Here is a 21,116-nt window from a genome sequence, read left to right as displayed (position 1 = left end):
AGCTGTTCAGCAGTGGAACTCTCTGCCCCGGAGGGAGTGTGGTGGAGGCTCCTTCTTTGGAGGCTTTGTATCAATTACAGGAGTTGGCTATTTGTTTGAATTCTTCTTTGGTGATTTCTCCCTTTTTCCACTTCTTGTGCATGTCTCTTTTGTGTCTTAGCACAGTTAGAAGTCCTGCGCTTATTTACGAGGGTTGAATGAAAAGTAATACCTCCAATGAGCCAACATTTAGAAGCAAACACATAAAACTTTGGGGCTGGTTGTTTGCTTTTGGGCAGGCCAAGCTCGGTCAACAAAGCCTGTGAACAGGGGGGCGTCTACACTGTAGAACTAGCGTGTTTCGGCACCACTTATGGCTGAGTGCTATGGAAGGTCCTGGGACCTTCCATAGCAAACTACAAGAAAGAAGATTTCATCTGAATATTAGGAAGAACTTCCTAACTGTGAGAGCTGTTCAGCAGTGGAACTCTCTGCCCCCGAGGGAGTGTGGTGGAGGCTCCTTCTTTGGAGGCTTTGTATCAATTACAGGAGTTGGCTATTTGTTTGAATTCTTCTTTGGTGATTTCTCCCTTTTTCCACTTCTTGTGCATGTCTCTTTTGTGTCTCAGCACAGTTTGAAGTCCTGCGCTTATTTACGAGGGTTGAATGAAAAGTAATGCCCCCACCTGCTTCTTTGGTAGAATGGGGTTGGACTAAACGTTCAGCCGAGCAAAGAAAATGCCGCACACCTGTCTCTTCTGTCAAGCCGTCATCTACGGATTATAATGGTTTTTACATGATGGGTTTGTGACAGGCGCTTTTCTCCTTCTCCTGAGCTCAACACATCCGACGTCTCGCCTTCAAAAAATAATAACAAGCGTCCAAAAACAAAGAAACGCTCAACCGGAAAATCTCTCTCTCTCGTTGAGAATGAGCCAACATTCAGAAGCAAACACATAAAACTTTGGGGCTGGTTGTTTGCTTTCGGGCAAGCCAAGCTCGGTCAACAAAGCCTGTGAACAGGGGGGCGTCTACACTGTAGAACCAGCATGTTTCGGCACCACTTGTGGCTCAATGCAAGAAAAGAGATTCTTCCTGGTTGTGAGAGCTGTTCAGCAGTGGAACTCTCTGCCCCAGAGGGAGTGTGGTGGAGGCTCCTTCTTTGGAGGCTTTGTATCAATTACAGGAGTTGGCTATTTGTTTGAATTCTTCTTTGGTGATTTCTCCCTTTTGCTACTTCTTGTGCATGTCTCTTTTGTGTCTCAGCACAGTTAGAAGACCTGCGCTTATTTACAAGGGTTGAATGAAAAGTAATACCTCCAATGAGCCAACATTTAGAAGCAAACACATAAAACTTTAGGGCTGGTTGTTTGCTTTCAGGCAGGCCAAGCTCGGTCCATAAAGCCTGTGAACAGGGGGGCGTCTACACTGTAGAACTAGCATGTTTCAGCACCACTTATGGCTCAATGCTATGGAAGGTCCTGGGACCTTCCATAGCAAACTACAAGAAAGAAGATTTCATCTGAATATTAGGAAGAACTTCCTGACTATGAGAGCTGTTCAGCAGTGGAACTCTCTGCCCCAGAGGGAGTGTGGTGGAGGCTCCTTCTTTGGAGGCTTTGTATCAATTACAGGAGTTGGCTATTTGTTTGAATTCTTCTTTGGTGATTTCTCCCTTTTGCCACTTCTTGTGCATGTCTCTTTTGTGTCTTAGCACAGTTAGAAGTCCTGCGCTTATTTACGAGGGTTGGATGAAAAGTAATGCCTCCACCTGCTTCTTTGGTAGAATGGGGTTGGACCAAACGTTCAGCCGAGCAAAGAAAATGCCGCACACCTGGCTCTTCTGTCAAGGCGTCATCTACGAATTATAATGGTTTTTACATGATGGGTTTGTGACAGGCGCTTTTCTCCTTCTCCTGAGCTCAACACATCCGACGTCTCGCCTTCAAAAAATAATAGCAAGCGTCCAAAAACAAAGAAATGCTCAACCGGAAAATCTCTCTCTCTCGTTGAGAATGAGCCAACATTTAGAAGCAAACACATAAAACTTTAGGGCTGGTTGTTTGCTTTCGGGCAGGCCAAGCTCAGTCAACAAAGCCTGTGAACAGGGGGGCGTCTACACTGTAGAACTAGTGTGTTTCGGCACCACTTATGGCTCAGTGCTATGGAAGGTCCTGGGACCTTCCATAGCAAACTAAAAGAAAGAAGATTTCATCTGAATATTAGGAAGAACTTCCTAACTGTGAGAGCTGTTCAGCAGTGGAACTCTCTGCCCCCGAGGGAGTGTGGTGGAGGTTCCTTCTTTGGAGGCTTTGCATCAATTACAGGAGTTGGCTATTTGTTTGAATTCTTCTTTGGTGATTTCTCCCTTTTTCCACTTCTTGGGCTTGTCTCTTTTGTGCCTTAGCACAGTTAGAAGTCCTGCGCTTATTTACGAGGGTTGAATGAAAAGTAATGCCTCCACCTGCTTCTTTGGCAGAATGGGGTTGGACTGGATGGCCCATGAGGTCTTTTCCAACTCTAGGATTCTATGATATAATCCGGTTTCTGAATTCAGATTAAGTGCTTCAAACCGCATCATATGAGTCTACAGGCAAGGTAAAGGTTTCCCTTGACATTTAGTCTAGTCGTGTCCAACTCTGAAGGTAGGTTGGTGCTCATCTCCATTTCTAAGCTGAAGAGCCAGCATTGTCCAGAGACACCTCCAAGGTCATGTGGCCGGCATGACTGCTTGGGGCACCGTTACCTTCCTGCTGAAGCGGTACCTACTGATCTACTCATATTTGCATGTTTTCGAGCTGCTAGTTTGGTAGAAACTGGGGCTAATAGCAGGAGCTCACCCCGCTCCCTGGATTTGAACCTGTGATCTTTTGGTTAGCAAGTCCAACAGCTCAGTAGTTTATCCCACTGCGCAACCAGGGGCTCCATATGCTCTGAAAGCATACTGTTTAAAAAATGGAGTCTGAGTCCTGAACAAACCCAGATCTGATCGCATGGTTTGCAGCCCCTCCCACAACAAAAAGTTAAGGTAAAATGTGTGTGCTCTTTCAGTTAGCTAGCCCAGCAGCTCAGTAGTTTAACCCACGGTGCAACCAGGGGCTCCATATGCTCTGAAAGCGTACTGTTTCAAAAATGGAGTCTGAGTCCTGAACAAGCCCAGATCTGATCACATGGTCTGCAGCCCCTCCCACAACAAAACATGGTAAACTTGCCACACAGAACTCCCATGACCAACAGAAAATACTGGAAGGGTTTGGTGGGCATTGACCTTGAGTTTTGGAGTTGTAGTTCACCTACATCCAGAGAGCATTTTGGACTCAAACAATGAAGATCTAGCACAGGCATGGGCAAACTTGGGCTTGACCTCCAGTTGTTTTGGACTCCAACTCCCACCATTCCTAACAGTCTCAGGCCCTTTCCTTTCCCCCCTCAGCCTCTCAAGCATGAGTACAAGACCTTCCCAAAGATCTTAGACATAGACGTGAACATGGAACAAGACCCAAGATCCACACGATGACGCAGTGTTGCCTGATCTGACTCTTAAGGACACAATCCTTTGATTCCCAAGATGGACCCTTACAGATAGGTTTTGGACTACAACTCCCAGCATTCCTAACAGTCCTGGGCTTTTTCCTTTTCCCCCTCAGCCGCTTAAGCATGAGTACAAGACTTTCCCAAAGATCTTAGACTTGAACATGAACATGGAACAAGACCCAAGATCCACACGATGACGCAGTGTTGCCTGATCTGACTTTTAAAGAAAACAATCCTTTAATTTAAGGAAGGGGCCCGAGGCTGTTAGGAGTGGTGGAAGTTGAAGTCCAAAACACTTGGAGGTCAAGCCCAAGTTTGCCCATGCCCAATCTAGCCCCAGATCCCATTCCACAAAAGCATCTGTCTCAAAGTCTCGGTCCCAGCAGGAGGCAACCTTGAGCTGAGCAGCTCTTCCATTCATATGCTTCTTCTTCATCATCCTCTCCTTTCTCTCTGACAAAAAAGCTAAAGATACTCTTTCCGTTCCAATTTCCTAAAGCCAAACTGGAGCAATTGGTGGAATCATAACATCATCGTGCTGGAAAGGGACCCCAAGGGGCCATCCAGTCCTACCCTTCTGCAATGCAGGAGTATACCATCAGAGCTCTCCCGACAGATGCCCACCCAGCCTCTGCTACCATGGCAGTTTAAAGTGGAATCATATTGCTAGAATTACATCGTTCGAATGAGCCTGGGGCCCCATCTACACTGCCATAGAGAATCCAGATTATGTGCTTTGGAAGGGATTATATGCAGTATTTATTTGTCGTGTCGGGACAACCAGTCAAATTATATTACATTTCTAACAGAACAAAGCAAACAAACAGACAAAATACAAAATTTGTGAGTTTGGTAGTTGGTTAAATGTCCTTTGAGCAGTATCTGGCCCCTTGGAGTGCCTCTGGTGTTGCCGCAATTGGGTCCTCCCTTGTGCATGTGGCAGGGCTCAGGTTGCATTGCAGCAGGTGGTCAGTGGTTTGCTCCTCTCCACATTCGCATGTCGTGGATTCCACTTTGTGGCCCCATTTCTGAAGGTTGGCTCTGCATCTCGTGGTGCCAGAGCACAGTCTGTTCAGCACCCTCCAAGTCGCCCAGTTCTCTGTGTGCCCAGGAGGGAGCCTCTCATTTGGTATCAGCCATTGGTTGAGGTTCTGGGTTTGAGCCTGCCACTTTTGGACTCTCGATTGCTGAGGTGTTCCAGCGAGAGGCTCTATAGATCTTAGAAAACTATTTCTAGATTTAAGACGTTGACGTGCTGGCTGATACCCAAACAGGGGATGAGCTGGAGATGTCACTGCCTTGGTCCTTTCACTATTGGCTGCTACTTCTCAGCGGATGTCAGGTGGTGCAATACCGGCTAAGCAGTGTCATTTCTCCAGTGGTGTAGGGCGCAGACACCCCGTGATAATGCGGCATGTCTGATTAAGAGCCACATCCACTGTTTTAGCGTGGTGAGATGTGTTCCACACTGGGCATGCATACTCAGCAGCAAAGTAGCACAGCGCAAGGGCAGATGTCTTCACTGTGTCTGGTTGTGATCCCCAGGTTGTGCCAGTCAGCTTTCGTATGATGTTGTTTCTAGCACCCACTTTTTGCTTGATGTTCAGGCAGTGCTTCTTGTAGGTCAGAGCACGGTCCAGAGTGACTCCCAGGGATTTGGGTGCGCTGCAATGCTCCAGTGGGATTCCTTCCCAGGTGATCTTCAGAGCTCGGGATATGGCAGTGTAGATTTATATAATTTGGTTCAAAGCAATTAATGTGGATTATCTGATTTGATAATATGGATTATATGCTTTATCTCTCCATACGGAGATCCAAAGCGGCTCACAATTAAAAACATTGCAACCTAAAATACAACAATAAAATAATGCTATCATTGTTTATTATCATATATTATCAGTAGTAATTATATTTAATTATAATATAATTATATTTACATTACATTATTGTTATTAATATTATATGTATACAATATATTATATTATCAGCATAGCACAATATCAGTATTATAGATTATTATATTTTACTGTATTACTATACTGCAATATTATTAGTAATATTATATATAACTAGCTGTCCCCTGCCACGTGTTGCTGTGGCCCAGTCTGGTGATCTGGAAAATAAAGGAATGAGAAAGTGTTGGTTTCTAATCTATGCAATTTCTTTCTGCTTGTTGTGGGTAAACAGTATTTCTTGCTGTTTCTTTGTCAGTGTTGATGTGGAGAGTGTCTGGTTTGCCCACCCCGGAACATGCAACATATCATTGTCCTTCTTTAAGGGTCCCTTTCAAATCTAGGATACTATATCTCTTTCTGTGTGAATAATATCTATCTATCTATCTATCTATCTATCTATCTCGATGGCTGGGTGGCTCTTTGTCAGGAGGACTTTGTTTATGTTTTCTTGCCCTGATGAAGAGAGTTGGATTAGATGGCCTTAAGTATTTTCTGTTGGTCATGGGAAGTTTGCCCCAATTCTGGTGTTCGTAGTGTTCAGAATGCTCTTTGATTGTAGGTGAACTGTGAATCCCAGTGACTACAACTCCCAAATGTCAAGGTCTATTTTCCCCATACTCCATCTGTGTTCATATTTGGGCATATTGAATGCTTGTCCCAAATTTGGTCCAGATCCATCATTGTTTGAGTCCATAGTGCTCTCTGGATGTAGGTGAACTACAACTCCAAAACTCAAGGTCAATGCCCACCAAACCCTTCCAGTATATTCTGTTGGTCATGGGAGCTCTGTGTGCCAAGTTTGGTTCAATTCCATCGCTGATGGAGTTCAGAATGCTCTTTGATTGTAGGTGAACTATAAATCCCAGCAACCACAACTCCCAAATGACAAAATCATATTTTTTTGAGTAATGGTCACTCCTTGTGTTGTGAGACATTTGGTTGCCAAATTTGGTGTGATTTCATTCATTGGTTCTTTTGTTTTTAAGGAACTTCTTATGCACAGAGCATTTATATATATATATATATATATATATATATATATATATATATATATATATATATATGATATAGAATTATTATATTATCTATTATTGTATTGTACTGTTATATGGCAATGTAGAAAGGGCCCGAGTTCTCTCTTTCCCTCTTTCATAGAATCATAGAATCATCGAATCCTAGAGTTGGAAGAGACCTCCTGGGCCATCCAGTCCAACCCCATTCTGCCAAGAAGCAGGAATATTGCATTCAAATCACCCCTGACAGATGGCCATCCAGCCCCTGTTTAAAAGCTTCCAAAGAAGGAGCCTCCAGAGAGTTCCACTGCTCCATTTGCCTCTTTCAGACCTTTTCTGTGAAGACTTCAACCATTTAGCACCTTCTTTAGTCCTTTCATCCACATTATCTGCTTTGAACTGGATTATATGGGTCTACACTGCAAAGCAAATAATTTGGGTTTTACATGGGAGTGTGTAAGGGGCCTTCCGCTAGAAAGATCCAGATGTCATGATGGATGTTTGTCCCATGAGCCTCAAGACCTCTTCCTTTCTTTTGCAGTGACATCTTTGATGCCATGTTCCCCGTGACACACATTGCTGGAGAGACCGTCATACAACAGGGTGAGCTCTCTCAGATCATGTACCTGGAAACCCATCATCCTCTGGGAATCCTTGTTTCTCCTGATTTGCCTGGAAGAGGAGAAGGCATCCATTGCAGGGGAGAAACAGAGGATTTAGTGTTGGAAGCAGTAACCTTCTGCAAGCCTCCTATATGGGTTGAATGAAAAGTAATGCCTCCACCTTCGTTACCATTTGTTGTTGACTGTTGGATGGGAATATTTTAATAAATCAAAGGCAGAAATAATCCTTAGAATGTGCTCTTTAACTACCACTATTCACTAGGGCTGGGTAACCACGGAAAAATTTGTTTCTAAACTTGATTCGTTTCCAGGGGGCGCTAGCGTTTCCAAATTCTAAATACTTCCGAAATTTTGAGATTTCAAAATTTCGTTATTTACGAAATTTCGTTAATTTTGAATCGATTTGTTAATGGCAGGCGCGATTGCGCAATATGCTAAAAAACCCTCCAAATGGGACAGGGGGAACTTCTGAAGCTTCCCTCTCCCTCTGTTGTTGACTGTTGGTGTGATAAAACAAACAACAACTATCAAACTTGCACCAGACATACGGAAACAATTACGAAACAATTTCGAAACAATTTTGAACCAATTACGAAACAATTACGAAACAATACGAAATAAATTGGAAAAATTGTTTCAATTTTTAATTACTCCTCACACTATTCCTGCATGGCTCAATATCGGATCGTAAGCTAATTTAAATACGAATAAATAACGAATTACGAAATTAACGAACGAAACCGCCCAGCCCTACTATTCACTGTTCCATACAATCACCAGGCAATTGGATACATTTCTGCCAACGATGAACAACTGAAGTCGAACATGACCCCCCCCCCCCTCCATTAGAGATAGTAACTTATAGTTTTGCTATGGGCAAGGACACCAGACTGGATAATAAGGGTTAAGCCTTGGTCAATTTGGTGTGTATCATTTAATCAAGGCTTTATGCCCTATTTTCATATGTTTATAGCCAGAGGCGGCCCTATGTAGATCCAGACTGAGGTTGTATTTGCATATGTTTCTGTTTCGCTTGCTGTACTGTGTATGTATGTTCTGGTATGCAGCTTTCTTTTACTATACCACAAGATCAGATCTGGGACTGCCCTGAGCTCAGACTCCATTTTAGAAAGATAGACTCCATTAGACTCTCAGAATGTAAAGATGCTGCTGTTGATTCTAAGCAAATAATCTGGATTCAGAAAACTGCATTATATGACAATGTAGATCCAGCTTGAGGTAGTATTTGCATATGATTCTGTTTTGCTTGCTGTCCTGTATATGTATGTTCTGGTCTGCAGCTTTCTTTTACTATACCAGAAGATCAGATCTGGGACTGCCCTGAGCTCAGACTCCATTTTAAAAAGATAGACTCCATTAGACTCCCAGAATGTACAGATGCTGCTGTTGATTCTAAGCAAATAATCTGGATTTAGAAAACTGTATAGTATTTAGGATGGATCTACACTGCCATATAGTCCAGATTATGAAATCCGGTAATCCAGATTATATTGTTTGAACTGGATCATATGAGTCTACACTGCCATATAATTAGATTCAGAAACTGCTTTATATGGCAGTGTAGATCCAGCCTGAGGTAGTATTTGCATATTATTTTATTTTGCTTACTGTACTCTATATGTATATCCTGGTATGTAGCTTTCTTTTACTATACCACAAGATCAGATCTGGGACTGCCCTGAGCTCAGACTCCATTTTAGAAAGATAGACTCCATTAGACTCTCAGAATGTAAAGATGTTGCTGTTGAATCTAAGCAGATAATCTGGATTCAGAAAACTGCATTATATGGCAATGTAGATCCAGCCTGAGGTAGTATTGGCATATGATTCTGTTTTGTTTACTTTACTGTATATGTATGTTCTGGTATGCAGCTTTCTTTCACTATACCACAAGATCAGATCTGGGACTGCCCTGAGCTCAGACTCCATTTTAGAAAGATAGACTCCATTAGACTCTCAGAATGTAAAGATGTTGCTGTTTATTCTAAGCAGATAATCTGGATTCAGAAAACTGCATTATATGGCAGTGTACATCCAGCCTGAGTTAGTATGTAGGATGGATCTACACCGCCATGTAATCCAGATTATGTGATTTGAACTGGATTATATGAGTCTACACAGCCATATAATCTAGATTCAGAAACTGTGTTGTCATGGAGTCATTGTGCGTTAGGCTTCTCAGAGCTGGAGAAGGGAGAAAGTGAGGAAGGAAAAAGACACACACAAAGAGAGGCTGCCCACCATAGTTCAAAGTAGATAATCCGAATTCAGAAACGGCATTATATGGCAGTGTAGATCCAGCCTGAGGTAGTATTTGCATATTATTTTATTTTGCTTACTGTACTCTATATGTATATCCTGGTATGTAGCTTTCTTTTACTATACCACAAGATCAGATCTGGGACTGCCCTGAGCTCAGACTCCATTTTAGAAAGATAGACTCCATTAGACTCTCAGAATGCAAAGATGTTGCTTTTGATTCTAGGTAGATCCAGCCTGAGGTAGTATTTAGGATGGATCTACACTGCCGTGTAATCCAGATTATGTGATTTGAACTGGATTATATGAGTCTACACAGCAATCTAGATTCAGAAACTACATTGTCATGGAGCCATTGTGAGGTAGGCCTCTCAGAGCTGGAGAAGGGAGAAAGCAGGTGGGCGTATATTCGTATATACGTATATGAATAACGTTGTATATGGAAAGTGTATTTGGAAATCTCAGCCAGCTAACAGGTTTTAGAAGCAATTTCTCTCAGAAAATCCAGAATAATTCAATTATGTTTTGATTTCTTCGCAGGTAATGAAGGAGACAACTTCTATGTGATCGATCAAGGAGAAGTGGATGTAAGTTGCCATTTGTTTCTTGCCCAAAGGAATGCGAAGTTTCCCCCGTGGGGTCAGGGCACCTTCATGGAAATGATTCAGTTGGTACACTCTACTTGCATTTTCCAGATTTATGCAACCATGTTGAAGGAAAGCAGACAAAATCTGTGACTTTTGGACTCTGAGACTCTCTTTCCTTTGCAGCTGATCAATTAATGGCCTTTTTGGTCCCGTTTCCCCAGCATAAGTACTCTGAATCCAGATTATTTGCTTGGAATCAACAGCAGCATCTTTACATTCTGAGAGTCCAATGGAGTCTATCTTTGTAAAATGGAGTCTGAGCTGAGGGCAGTCTCAGATCTGATTTTGTGGTATAGTAAAAGAAAGCTGCATACCAGAACATACATATACAGTACAATAAGCAAAACAAAATCATATGCAAATGCTACCTCAGGCTGGATCTACACTGCCATACAATTCTAGTTTCTGAATCCACATTATCTGCCTTGAACTGGATTATTGTGGACTCATCTAATCTAGTTCAAAGTGGATAATCCCAATTCAGAAACGGCATTATATGGCAGTGTAGATCCAGGCTGAGGTAGTATTTGCATATGATTCTGTTTTGCTTATTGTGCTGTATATGTATGTTCTGGTATGCAGCTTTCTTTTACTCTACCACAAGATCAGATCTGAGACTGCCCTGAGCTCAGACTCCATTTCAGAAAGATAGACTCCATTAGATACGTAGAATGTAACGATGCTGCTTTTGATTCTAAGCAGATAATATGGATTTAGAAAACTGTATAGTATTTAGGATGGATCTACACTGCCATATAGTCCAGATTATGAAATCCGATAATCCAGATTATATTATTTGAACTAGATCATATGAGTCTACATTGCCATATAATTGGATTCAGAAACTGCATTATGCATGAGGCAGTATTTAGGATGGAGCTACACTGCCATACAGTCCAGATTATGAAATCAGATAATCCAGATTATGTGATTTGTACTGGATCATATGAGTCTACACTGCGATATAATCTAGATTTAGAAAATGCATTATATGGCAGTGTAGATCCAGCATGAGGTAGCATTTAGGATGGATCTACACTGGCATGTAATCCAGATTATGAAGTCCGATAATCCAGATTATGTGATTTGAACTGGATTATATGAGTCTACACTGCCATATAATCTAGATTCAGAAACTGCATTGTGTGGCTGCGTAGATCCAGCATGAGATAGTTTTTACGATGGAGCTACACTGCCATACAGTCCAGATTATGAAATCCGATAATCCAGATTATGTGATTTGTACTGGATTATATGAGTTTATACTGCTATATAATATAGATTCAGAAACTGCATTATATGGCAGTATAGATCCAGCATGAGGTAGTATTTAGGATGGATCTACACAGCCATGTAGTCCAGATTATGAAATCCGATAATCCAGATTATTTTATTTGAACTGGATTATATGAGTCTACACTGCCATATAATCTAGATTCAGAAACTGCATTGTGTGGCTGCGTAGATCCAGCATGAGATAGTTTTTACGATGGAGCTACACTGCCATACAGTCCAGATTATGAAATCCGATAATCCAGATTATGTGATTTGTACTGGATTATATGAGTTTATACTGCTATATAATTAGATTCAGAAACTGCATTATATGGCAGTGTAGCTCCAGCATGAGGTAGTATTTAGGATGGATCTACACTGCCTTATATTCCAGATTATGAAATCCCATAATCCAGATTATATGATTTTTACTGGATTATATGAGTCTACACTACCATATAATCTAGATTCAGAAACTGCATTATATGGCAGAGTAGCTCCAGCATGAGGTAGTATTTAGGATGGATCTACACTGCCTTATATTCCAGATTATGAAATCCGATAATCCAGATTATGTGATTTGAACTGGATTATGTGGGTCTACACTGCCATTTAATGCAGTTCATTGCAGTTAAACTGCATTATATGGCTGTGGAGATGAAGATCCCTTCTACACTGACATATAATCCAGATCTTCAAAGCCAACAATCCACATTATCTGCTTTGAACTGGATTGTATGAGTCTACAATGCTAGGTAATCCAGTTCAAAGCAAATATATTGAATTTTGTACAGCAGTGTAGGAGGGTATTGCACCCACAGATTCTGCATCCATAGATTCAAACAAAAAGCAAACATTTCTCTTCTCTTGAAGTTGATTTTGACTTTGGGAGTATCCACTCGTTCAAGTTAGGAATGGTGGTGAAGTCAATACGGACTTTAGGAGGGTCTCCCCAGTAAGAGAGACCCCTAGGACCGCACCAAAGAGGGTCTATGACCTTGGCGAGCCGTCAGAGAAGCCTGATTCCAGTAATTTTATTAATATTAATAATTGAAATGAGACTCTTGCCAAGGCGAAAAAGAGGCATCAAGGTTTAATGAGCAATTCAGCTGAGTTGGATGCAAATGCGGGGATAGCTCACCCACAAGCATACCAATACATTGATCAGAGGCATATTAATAGCAAATTCAAAGTTGCAGAGTTCAAACTCCCCGCCCCGGCTTCCCTGTTGTTCCCTGCCCCCGGTGCCTCTGGACCAGTCAGGAAGCTCCAGTGGTCCGTAGGAACCAATGGGGAGACCTCTGCCACCTGGTGGCGACAGCCAATCAGGAGAGATGGAGGCGGGATGAGGGAGCACAAAGGAATCTGGGAATGGAGTGAACAAAGGAAATGCCATGTGGCCGGCGAGACATAGGGGAAATCTCAAGCCAGCCCGATCTATCAACATGTGTAGACTGGGGTGATTGTTTCTTGGTGGAGATAGCTGAGTTAATCAGAGCGAAGGCAAAAGGTTTTTCGAGGACCTTTTGTCCTTAAGGAGGAAATATGATTAAGATTTTTGCCAAAGGGGCCAGCTGAGGGCTGGGCAATTCCTCCGAGGGCCACCAGCTGCTCAGGCTATTGTTCATGCAAAGGGAGGTTGTGGATAAAAAAAAATCCTGGAATGTTTGGGGCTTTGTAGTCCCTTTTGTGGAGTGTCTTCATGTATATAGGGGAAACAAAGGGCAGAAGAAAAGGGGAAAGGCTTCTGCCACACCAAGAAATCAGAAAACACATTTCATGTATCTAAAAGTTCATAAAAGGCAAGATTTCATAAGGTTTGTCCATGTGGGGGGAAAGAGCGTCCATAGGGGAAGGCTAAGACGCAAGGGTGTTGCACAAAGGTCCTGGCAGGAGTTCTTGAGTGGCCCAAATGGACCTGGTGTCTCTGGAAACAAGCTTTGCTCCCCGTCCTTGGAGAACTACAGCTCCCGAGAGAGGCAGAGACCCCAAGGTCTAGCTATTCCCAGAGTTTCATGGGGTCCTCATTGTTGTTAAGGCCTTGGCAAATTGACCAAGACTTAACCCCTATTGTGCAGTCTGGTACCTTTGTCCTTTGCAGAACTATAAGTCACCATCCCTTGTTTGGGGGGGGGGGGGGCATGCTCGATGTCATTGGGAGTTGAAGTCCAAAACACCTAGAAGGAAGGCTGAAGTTTGTCCAGGCCTGTGCGAAAGGAATGTTTCCAAACCCTGGTCTGAACGGAAGTGGTTTTCCCAGGCGGCGCTTTTGGGGTGTGCCAAGCTTATTTGTCCGTACGAAGTAGGTTAATGGGGTATCAGACACAAACAAATTACTCTAGGTTTGGAGGCCCTGCTCACACACCTGGAGGCAACATTCCTGCTGCTGAAAGCTCAGCGTGGAATGCCCCTCAGGCTCCCTCTTTGCAGTAATCGCCCCGGTTTGATTACACGGCATGCATGTCTTCCCTCTTCAAAAAGGAGTGGGAGCCCCAGGCGGAGAGGGTTCCCTTCTCAAAGATCTCCATTGGCTTCTCTTGCAAATCCCCCCCAAATTGGAGAACTACAATTATGGAAAAGGAGCTTAGGCGATCCCTCTTCATAGAATCATAGAATCAAAGAGTTGGAAGAGACCTCATGGGCCATCCAGTCCAACCCCATTCTGCCAAGAAGCAGGAATATTGCATTCAAATCACCCCTGACAGATGGCCATCCAGCCTCTGCTTAAAAGCTTCCAAAGAAGGAGCCTCCACCACACTCCGGGGCAGAGAGTTCCACTGCTGAACGGCTCTCACAATCAGGAAGTTCTTCCTCATGTTCAGATGGAATCTCCTCTCTTGTAGTTTGAAGCCATTCCTCCATTGCGTCCTAGTCTCCAAGGAAGCAGAAAGGAAGCTTGCTCCCTCCTCCTCCCTGTGGCTTCCTCTCACATATTTATACATGGCTATCATGTCACCTCATCCTTCTCTTCTTCAGGCTAAACATGCCCAGTTCCCTAAGCCGCTCCTCATAGGGCTTGTTCTCCAGACCCTCCTCTGGACACATTCCAGCTTGTCAATATCTCTCTTGAATTGTGGTGCCCAGAATTGGACACAATATTCCAGGTGTGGTCTAACTAAAGCGGAATAGAGGGGTAGCATGACTTCCCTGGACCTAGACACTAGGCTCCTCTTGATGCAGGCCAAAATCCCATTGGCTTTTTTTGCTGCCACATCACATTCCTGGCTCATGTTTAACTTCCTGTCCACGAGGACTCCAAGATCTTTTTCACACGTACTGCTCTCGAGCCAGGCGTCACCCATTCTGTATCTTTGCATTTCTGGAATGCATGTCCTTCCCAAAGGGTAACGTTAACACAGTTTGATACCACTTTAATTGTCACGGCTCCGCGTGACAAGAATACCGATCCACAAGAATACTTATCATGGAAGACTATCCTACTCGTCCAACGAGGGATTGCCTAAGTAAGTAAGTAAGCAAAGTAAGTTGTCAAAGGCTTTCATGGCTTGAATCCCTGGGATGCTGTGAGTTTTCCAGGCTGTCTGGCCATGTTCTCAAGAGACAAAAATGAAGTACATTTTGTTAAAATTAACATATTTGGTTTACTCACAACCTTCATGTATTCAACATACAGGGACATCACTTGTCAATCCAGTTACAGATAGGTTTGAAGTAGTTTCTCTGTGCAGATAAGACAGGGCATTGTTCTTATAACCAACATGACTTTGCTCTTAACAGTTCAAAGTCTAATAGCATCTCTGTGTTCTAAAATGGAGTCTGAGCTCTGAGCAGTCCCAGATCTGATCATGAGGTCTGCAGCCCATCCCACAAACTATCTCCTGACGTTTCACCCACATCTATGGCAGGCATCCATATAACAATGACTCAAATCAAGAAATAGTTTTCTATGATCTACAGAGACACTCGCTGGAACAGCCCAGCAAGCGAGAGTCCAAAAGTGGCAGGCTCAAACCCAGAACCTCAACCAATGGCTGATACCAAATGAGAGACTCCCCCCTGGGTACACAGAAGAAGGCTGGGCGACTTGGAAGGCGCTGAACAGACTGCGCTCTGGCACCACGAGATGCAGAGCCAACCTCAAGAAATGGGGCCACAAAGTGGAATCCACGACATGCGAGTGTGGAGAGGAGCAAACCACTGACCACCTGCTGCGATGCACCCTGAGCCCAGCCACATGCACAAGGGAGGACCTTCTTGCGGCAACACCAGAAGTACTCCAAGTGGCCAGATACTGGTCAAAGGGCATTTAATCAACTACCAAGCTTGCAAACTTTGTGTTTTGTTTGTTTTCTTCTGTTAGAAATGTAATACAACTGTTTGGTTTGCTCCTGACACGATAAATAAATAAATCCATATAACAGTCATAGGTCTGTTGAAAGCTAGGCAAGTCGGGTTTACATCGATTAGGCATGGTTAGGTCAGGTCGGAATCTTCGTAATTTGGAATAATTTCAGGATAATTACCTTTTTGAAGCGATTTTGAACTTTTTTAGGAAAGCGGAAGTCCCTTTGCCCTTCCAAAGCTAGTCTCAACATTTTTCTTCCGACTTAGGAAGTGAGTCGGAAATGATTCTGGCCTCGGCTCAAGCCAGAGAAGCCAGACAAGTGGACAAATGTCAGCATGTTCGAAGAAGAAGCAAAGACCAGCAGCATTGAAGTGATGGTCCTCTGCCATCAACTCCGCTGGACCCGCCACGTTGTCCGGGATCCATTCCATTCCATTGGCGTTCCGTCGTATTCCGAGGATGATGGTCCTCCAAGTTCAGTGTCCTGGGGGTGGGTTCGTAGGTGGCTGTGGAGCCCTATTCTTGACCTGCATCTTCTCCCACAGTGAGGGCATCGGTTTCCAGGTGGGAGGAGGTCTCGGTCGGGGTTAGCTTGACATGCCTTCCTCTTGGCACATTTCTCTCTTTCACCCTCCACTCGTGCCTCTTCAAATTCTGCAGCAATGCTGGTGACAGCTGACCTCCAGCTGGAGAGCTCAAGGGCCAGGGCTTCCTAGTTCTCAGTGTCTATGCCAGAATTTTTAGGGTTGGCTTTGAGCCCATCTTTAAATCTCTTTTCCTGCCCACCAACATTCCATTTTCCGTTCTTGAGTTCGGAGTAGAGCAACTGCTTTGGGAGATGGTGGTTGGGCATCCGGACAACGTGGCCGGTCCAGCGGAGTTGATGGCGGAGGACCATCACGTCAGTGCTGGTGGTCTTTGCTTCTTCATCCAGCACGCGGACATTTGTCCGCTTGTCTTCCCTGGAGATTTGCAGGATTTTCCAGAGGCAGTGCTGATGGAATCGTTCCAGGAGTTGCATGTGACGCCTGTGGACAGTCCACGTTTTGCAGGCGTATAGCAGGGTTGGGAGGACGATAGCTTTATAAACCAGCACCTTGGTCTCCTTACGGATATCTTCCAGAACACTGATATTTGTCTGCTTGTCTTCCCAAGAGATTTGCAAGATGTTTGGAGGCAACGCTGATGGAATCATTCCAGGAATTGTGTATGACATCTGTAGACAGTCCACGTTCGCAGGCAGACAGCAGGGTTGGGAGGACAATAGCTTTATAAACAAGCACCTTAGTATCCTTACGGATGTCCTGGTCCTCAAATACTCTCTGCTTCATTCGGAAAAATGCTGCACTCGCAGAGCTCAGGCGGTGTTGTATTTTGGTGTCAATGTTGACTTTGGTGGAGAGGTGGCTGCCAAGGGAGCAGAAATCATAGAATCATAGAATCATGGAATCAAAGAGTTGGAAGAGACCTCATGGGCCATCCAGTCCAACCCCATTCTGCCAAGAAGCAGGAATATTGCATTCAAATCACCCCTGACAGATGGCCATCCTCTGTTTAAAAGCTTCCAAAGAAGGAGCCTCCACCACACTCCGGGGCAGAGAGTTCCACTGCTGAACGGCTCTCACAGTCAGGAAGTTCTTTCTCATGTTCAGATGGAATCTCCTTTCTTGTAGTTTGAAGCCATAGTTCCCTTGCGTCCTAGTCTCCAAGGAAGCAGAAAACAAGCTTGCTCCCTCCTCCTCCCTGTGGCTTCCTCTCACATATTTATACATGGCCCTCATCATGTCTCCTCTCAGCCTTCTCTTCTTCAGGCTAAACATGCCCAGCTCCTTAAGCCGCTCCTCATAGGGCTTGTTCTCCAACACCCTTGATCATTTGAGTCGCCCTCCTCTGGACACATTCCAGCTTGTCAAGATCTCTCTTCAATTGTGGTGCCCAGAATTGGACACAATATTCCAGGTGTGGTCTAACCAGAGCAGAATAGAGGGGTGATCAACATTTTCTAATGTTACGCCATTAAGATGTATTTCTGGCATTGGAGAGGGATTGGCTGGTGACTGCTGGGAGAGGACCTTGGTTTTCTCCATGTTCAGTGACAGGCTGAGCTTCTCATATGCTTCTGCGAAGGTGTTTAGAGTAGATTGTAGATCTTCTTCTGAATGCACACAGATGACGTTGTGCACAATAGGGCTCCACAATCACCTACGGACCCACCACAAGGACACCGATCTTGAAAGATAGTCCTACTCGGCAGAAAAAATGAAATGCAAAGAGACAGAATGGGGGATGATGAGGCCTGGCTCAAGAGCAGTACATGTGAAAAAGATCTTGGAGTCCTCGTGGACAACAAGTTAAACATGAGCCAGGAATGTGATGTGGCGGCAAAAAAAGCCAATGGTATTTTGGTCTGCATCAATAGGAGCATAGTGTCTGGATCTAAGGAAGTAATGCTACCCATGCTCTATTCTGCTTTGGTTAGACCACATCTGGAATTACATTGTGTCCAATTCTGGGCACCACAATTCAAGAGAGATATTGACAAGCTGGAATGTGTCCAGAGGAGGGCGACTAAAATGATCAAAGGTCTGGAGAACAAGCCCTATGAGGAGCGGCTAAAGGAGCTGGGCATGTTTAGCCTGAAGAAGAGAAGGCTGAGAGGAGATATGATAGCCATGTATAAATATGTGAGAGGAAGCCACAGGGAGGAGGAGGGAGCAAGCTTGTTTTCTGCTTCCTTGGAGACTAGGACGCAATGGGACAATGGCTTCAAACTACAAGAGAGGAGATTCCATCTGAACATGAGGAAGAACTTCCCGACTGTGAGAGCCGTTCAGCAGTGGAACTCTCTGCCCCGGAGTGTGGTGGAGGCTCCTTCTTTGGAGGCTTTTAAACAGAGGCTGGATGGCCATCTGTCAGGGGTGATTTGAATGCAATATTCCTGCTTCTTGGCAGAATGGGGTTGGACTGGATGACCCAGGAGGTCTCTTCCAACTCTTGGATTCTATGATTCTATGAGTCAAAAAAGCACAGCGAGCTCCTTTCAAAGGGAGATGCAAACGATGGGATTGCATCCAAGCCTATGAAGAAATCTGAAGGTTCTTATTAAGTCCAAATGGGAGAACGGGCAAATACAACTGGCTCTGTATTGTCGAAGGCTTTCATGGCTGGAATCACTAGGTTCTTGTGGGTTTTTTCGGGCTATAGAGCCATGTTCTAGAGGCATTTCTCCTGACGTTTCGCCTGCATCTATGGCAAGCACCCTCAGAGGTAGAGGTCTGTTGGAATTAGGACAATGGGTTTATATATCTGTGGAATGGCTGGGGTGGGGCAAGGAGCTCTGTATTTTTTTGTTTTTGTACTGCTCCAGTTTATCATGTATACACCAGTTACAAAAAAATACATTCTAATCTAGTATGACCTTATATTGGTGAGCCTGCACGGAATCTTGCTTTCCCAAACTACAATACAACTGGCTCTTCCCGGCTTGCATAACTTGACTCTTCTCAGCCTCTTCTCCTGCACGAATTTGGCATCTTGGGCACGCTGCCATTCCAGCCCCAAATTGATACCCGCAACAATCCTGCCAGCTGCCAAAGTGCCGCTGGGTCTCAAAATAAAGCAAACCTGACCACACGTCCATAAACAAAGCCACACTTGTGAGGGTGTCAGGCTTTTTCCTCTCTCTTGTTCTGCGGCTTGTAGCCGCAGAGGCACAATAGCCCTTCCCTGATAGGAACAATGCGTCACGAGGGTTTCCTGAGGAGCACATGGCTTCTGGCGCGTGGGGTTTCTTCACTTCCCAACAATACCAATTAGACAACCCCTCTGACACAAACAAGGGCTTTCCGTCGCTAAAATAGCTGCAAACCGGCTTAAAATACACCGTCTGCTTCTCAAAATAGAATCACGGGAGGAATGGGCCCATTGCATTGGGTTGTAGTTTGACAAGGTCTTGAGCCTTGTCTGATAAAGAGAGCTGGTGCTGCAATTCCCAGGATAACATTGAGACATGGCTATTAGGGCTGTCCAAACACGGAAAAATTTGTTTCTAAACTCGATTCGTTTTTAGGGGGTTTTTTTGCGTTTCGTTATTTAAAAGAATTCCGAAATTTTCCTTTAAAAAAGTTCGATATTTACGAAATTTCGGAAATAATAAAACAATTACGAATCGATTACGAATCGATTACGAATCGATTCGTTAATGGTGGCCGCGATCGCGCAATACGCTAAAAAAACTTCTGAAGCTTCCCTCTCCCTCTGTTGTTGACTGTTGGTGTGATAATTATATATTTTTTCACTGAGAAAACAAACAGCAACCCTAAAACTTTCACCAGACATGCGGAAATAATAACGAAACATTTACGAATCAATAACGAAACAATTCCAAAACAATTATGAAACGAATTGGAAAAATTCGTTTCGTTTTTTAGTTGCTCCTGAATGGTTCAATATCGCTTCGTTATCAAAAAAAATAACGAATTTTTAACGAATTACGAAATTACGAAACGAAACCGCCCAGCCCTAATGGCTGTTATGTGCTGGTACAGCTGTACCAGAAGCTCCCACTTTATTTGCCTTGTATTAAGTGTTTGCTTGCAGCCCAAGGCTTGGGATTCTGCAGAAGGGTGGCTTCCTGTTAAAGTTTGCAGTTATAGGGCAGGCCACCTGTTCATTATCATTAGGTTCTCTAGTCCCACCCCCTTTTGGGTTTAGAGAAGGGAAGGGAGCCATTTTTTAGTTAGTCTTAGCAAGAATAGCTAATGTACAGGATGTGTCCAGGTCTCCTGTGCAAAAGCTTCAACCTTTAAGACTTCCTGGGGGAGAACAGTCTTAAGAGCATCTAAAGATTCCCAAAGGTTTCAGGGAAACAGCCTTACAGCCCTGAGGAATTTCGGAGGGAATAACAGCTTTAAACATCAAGAATTCCAGCTAAGTGTCTACAGGCCTACTGGTAGGTCCACTCGGTGCTTTGAGACGCAGTTCAGCCCGGTAGTGGATCCACATCAGTTAGGTTTAGGTTCACAGTTAGCCTGGGAGAAGTTTGGAAAGGGATTTTCCTTTTGCCCTTCAGCCCAAACTTGGGAATCACTGCTCCATGCTGACATCTTCTCCTCAAGTATATCCTGACAACCTCTGAGGATGCCTGCCATAGATGCAGGTGAAACGTCAGGAGAGAATGCTTCTAGAACATGGCCATGTAGCCTGAGAAACCTACAACAAGCCAACTATTGTTTTTTTCCTATGTAGAAATCGTTAGATCCTCTTGCATGACCGTCTTCAGCTGGAGAACCTAAGCGTTCCTACAGAACACTAGAAGTCTCCAGGTCATAGGCTCATAGAGTTGGAAGAGACCACATGGGCCATCTAGTCCCATCCCATTATTCTGCCATATAGGAAAAATGCAATTAAGGTACCTTGGACAGATGGCCACCCAGCCTCTGTTCAAAGCCTCCAAAGAAGGAGCTTCCAGAGAAGGTCCTCCATTGGGGCTCAATGGGTTCTCT

General features: G+C 44.0%; 1 protein-coding gene across 1 annotated transcript in view; it reads left to right on the top strand.

Annotated features, from left to right (window-relative positions):
• LOC137098007 (cAMP-dependent protein kinase type I-beta regulatory subunit-like) overlaps positions 1–21,116 on the top strand; it is a 224,657-nt gene that overhangs the window by 105,885 nt on the left and 97,656 nt on the right. Inside the window, exons 5-6 of the mRNA XM_067473657.1 lie at positions 7,023–7,084; positions 9,925–9,971. Of these exons, the coding sequence (XP_067329758.1) occupies positions 7,023–7,084; positions 9,925–9,971 (109 nt within the window). The remainder of the gene's footprint in view (positions 1–7,022; positions 7,085–9,924; positions 9,972–21,116) is intronic.

Source organism: Anolis sagrei, chromosome X (assembly GCF_037176765.1).
Source record: "Anolis sagrei isolate rAnoSag1 chromosome X, rAnoSag1.mat, whole genome shotgun sequence".
Classification (NCBI taxonomy): Eukaryota; Metazoa; Chordata; class Lepidosauria; order Squamata; family Dactyloidae; genus Anolis; species Anolis sagrei.
This window is presented reverse-complemented; position numbering and strand designations above follow the sequence as displayed.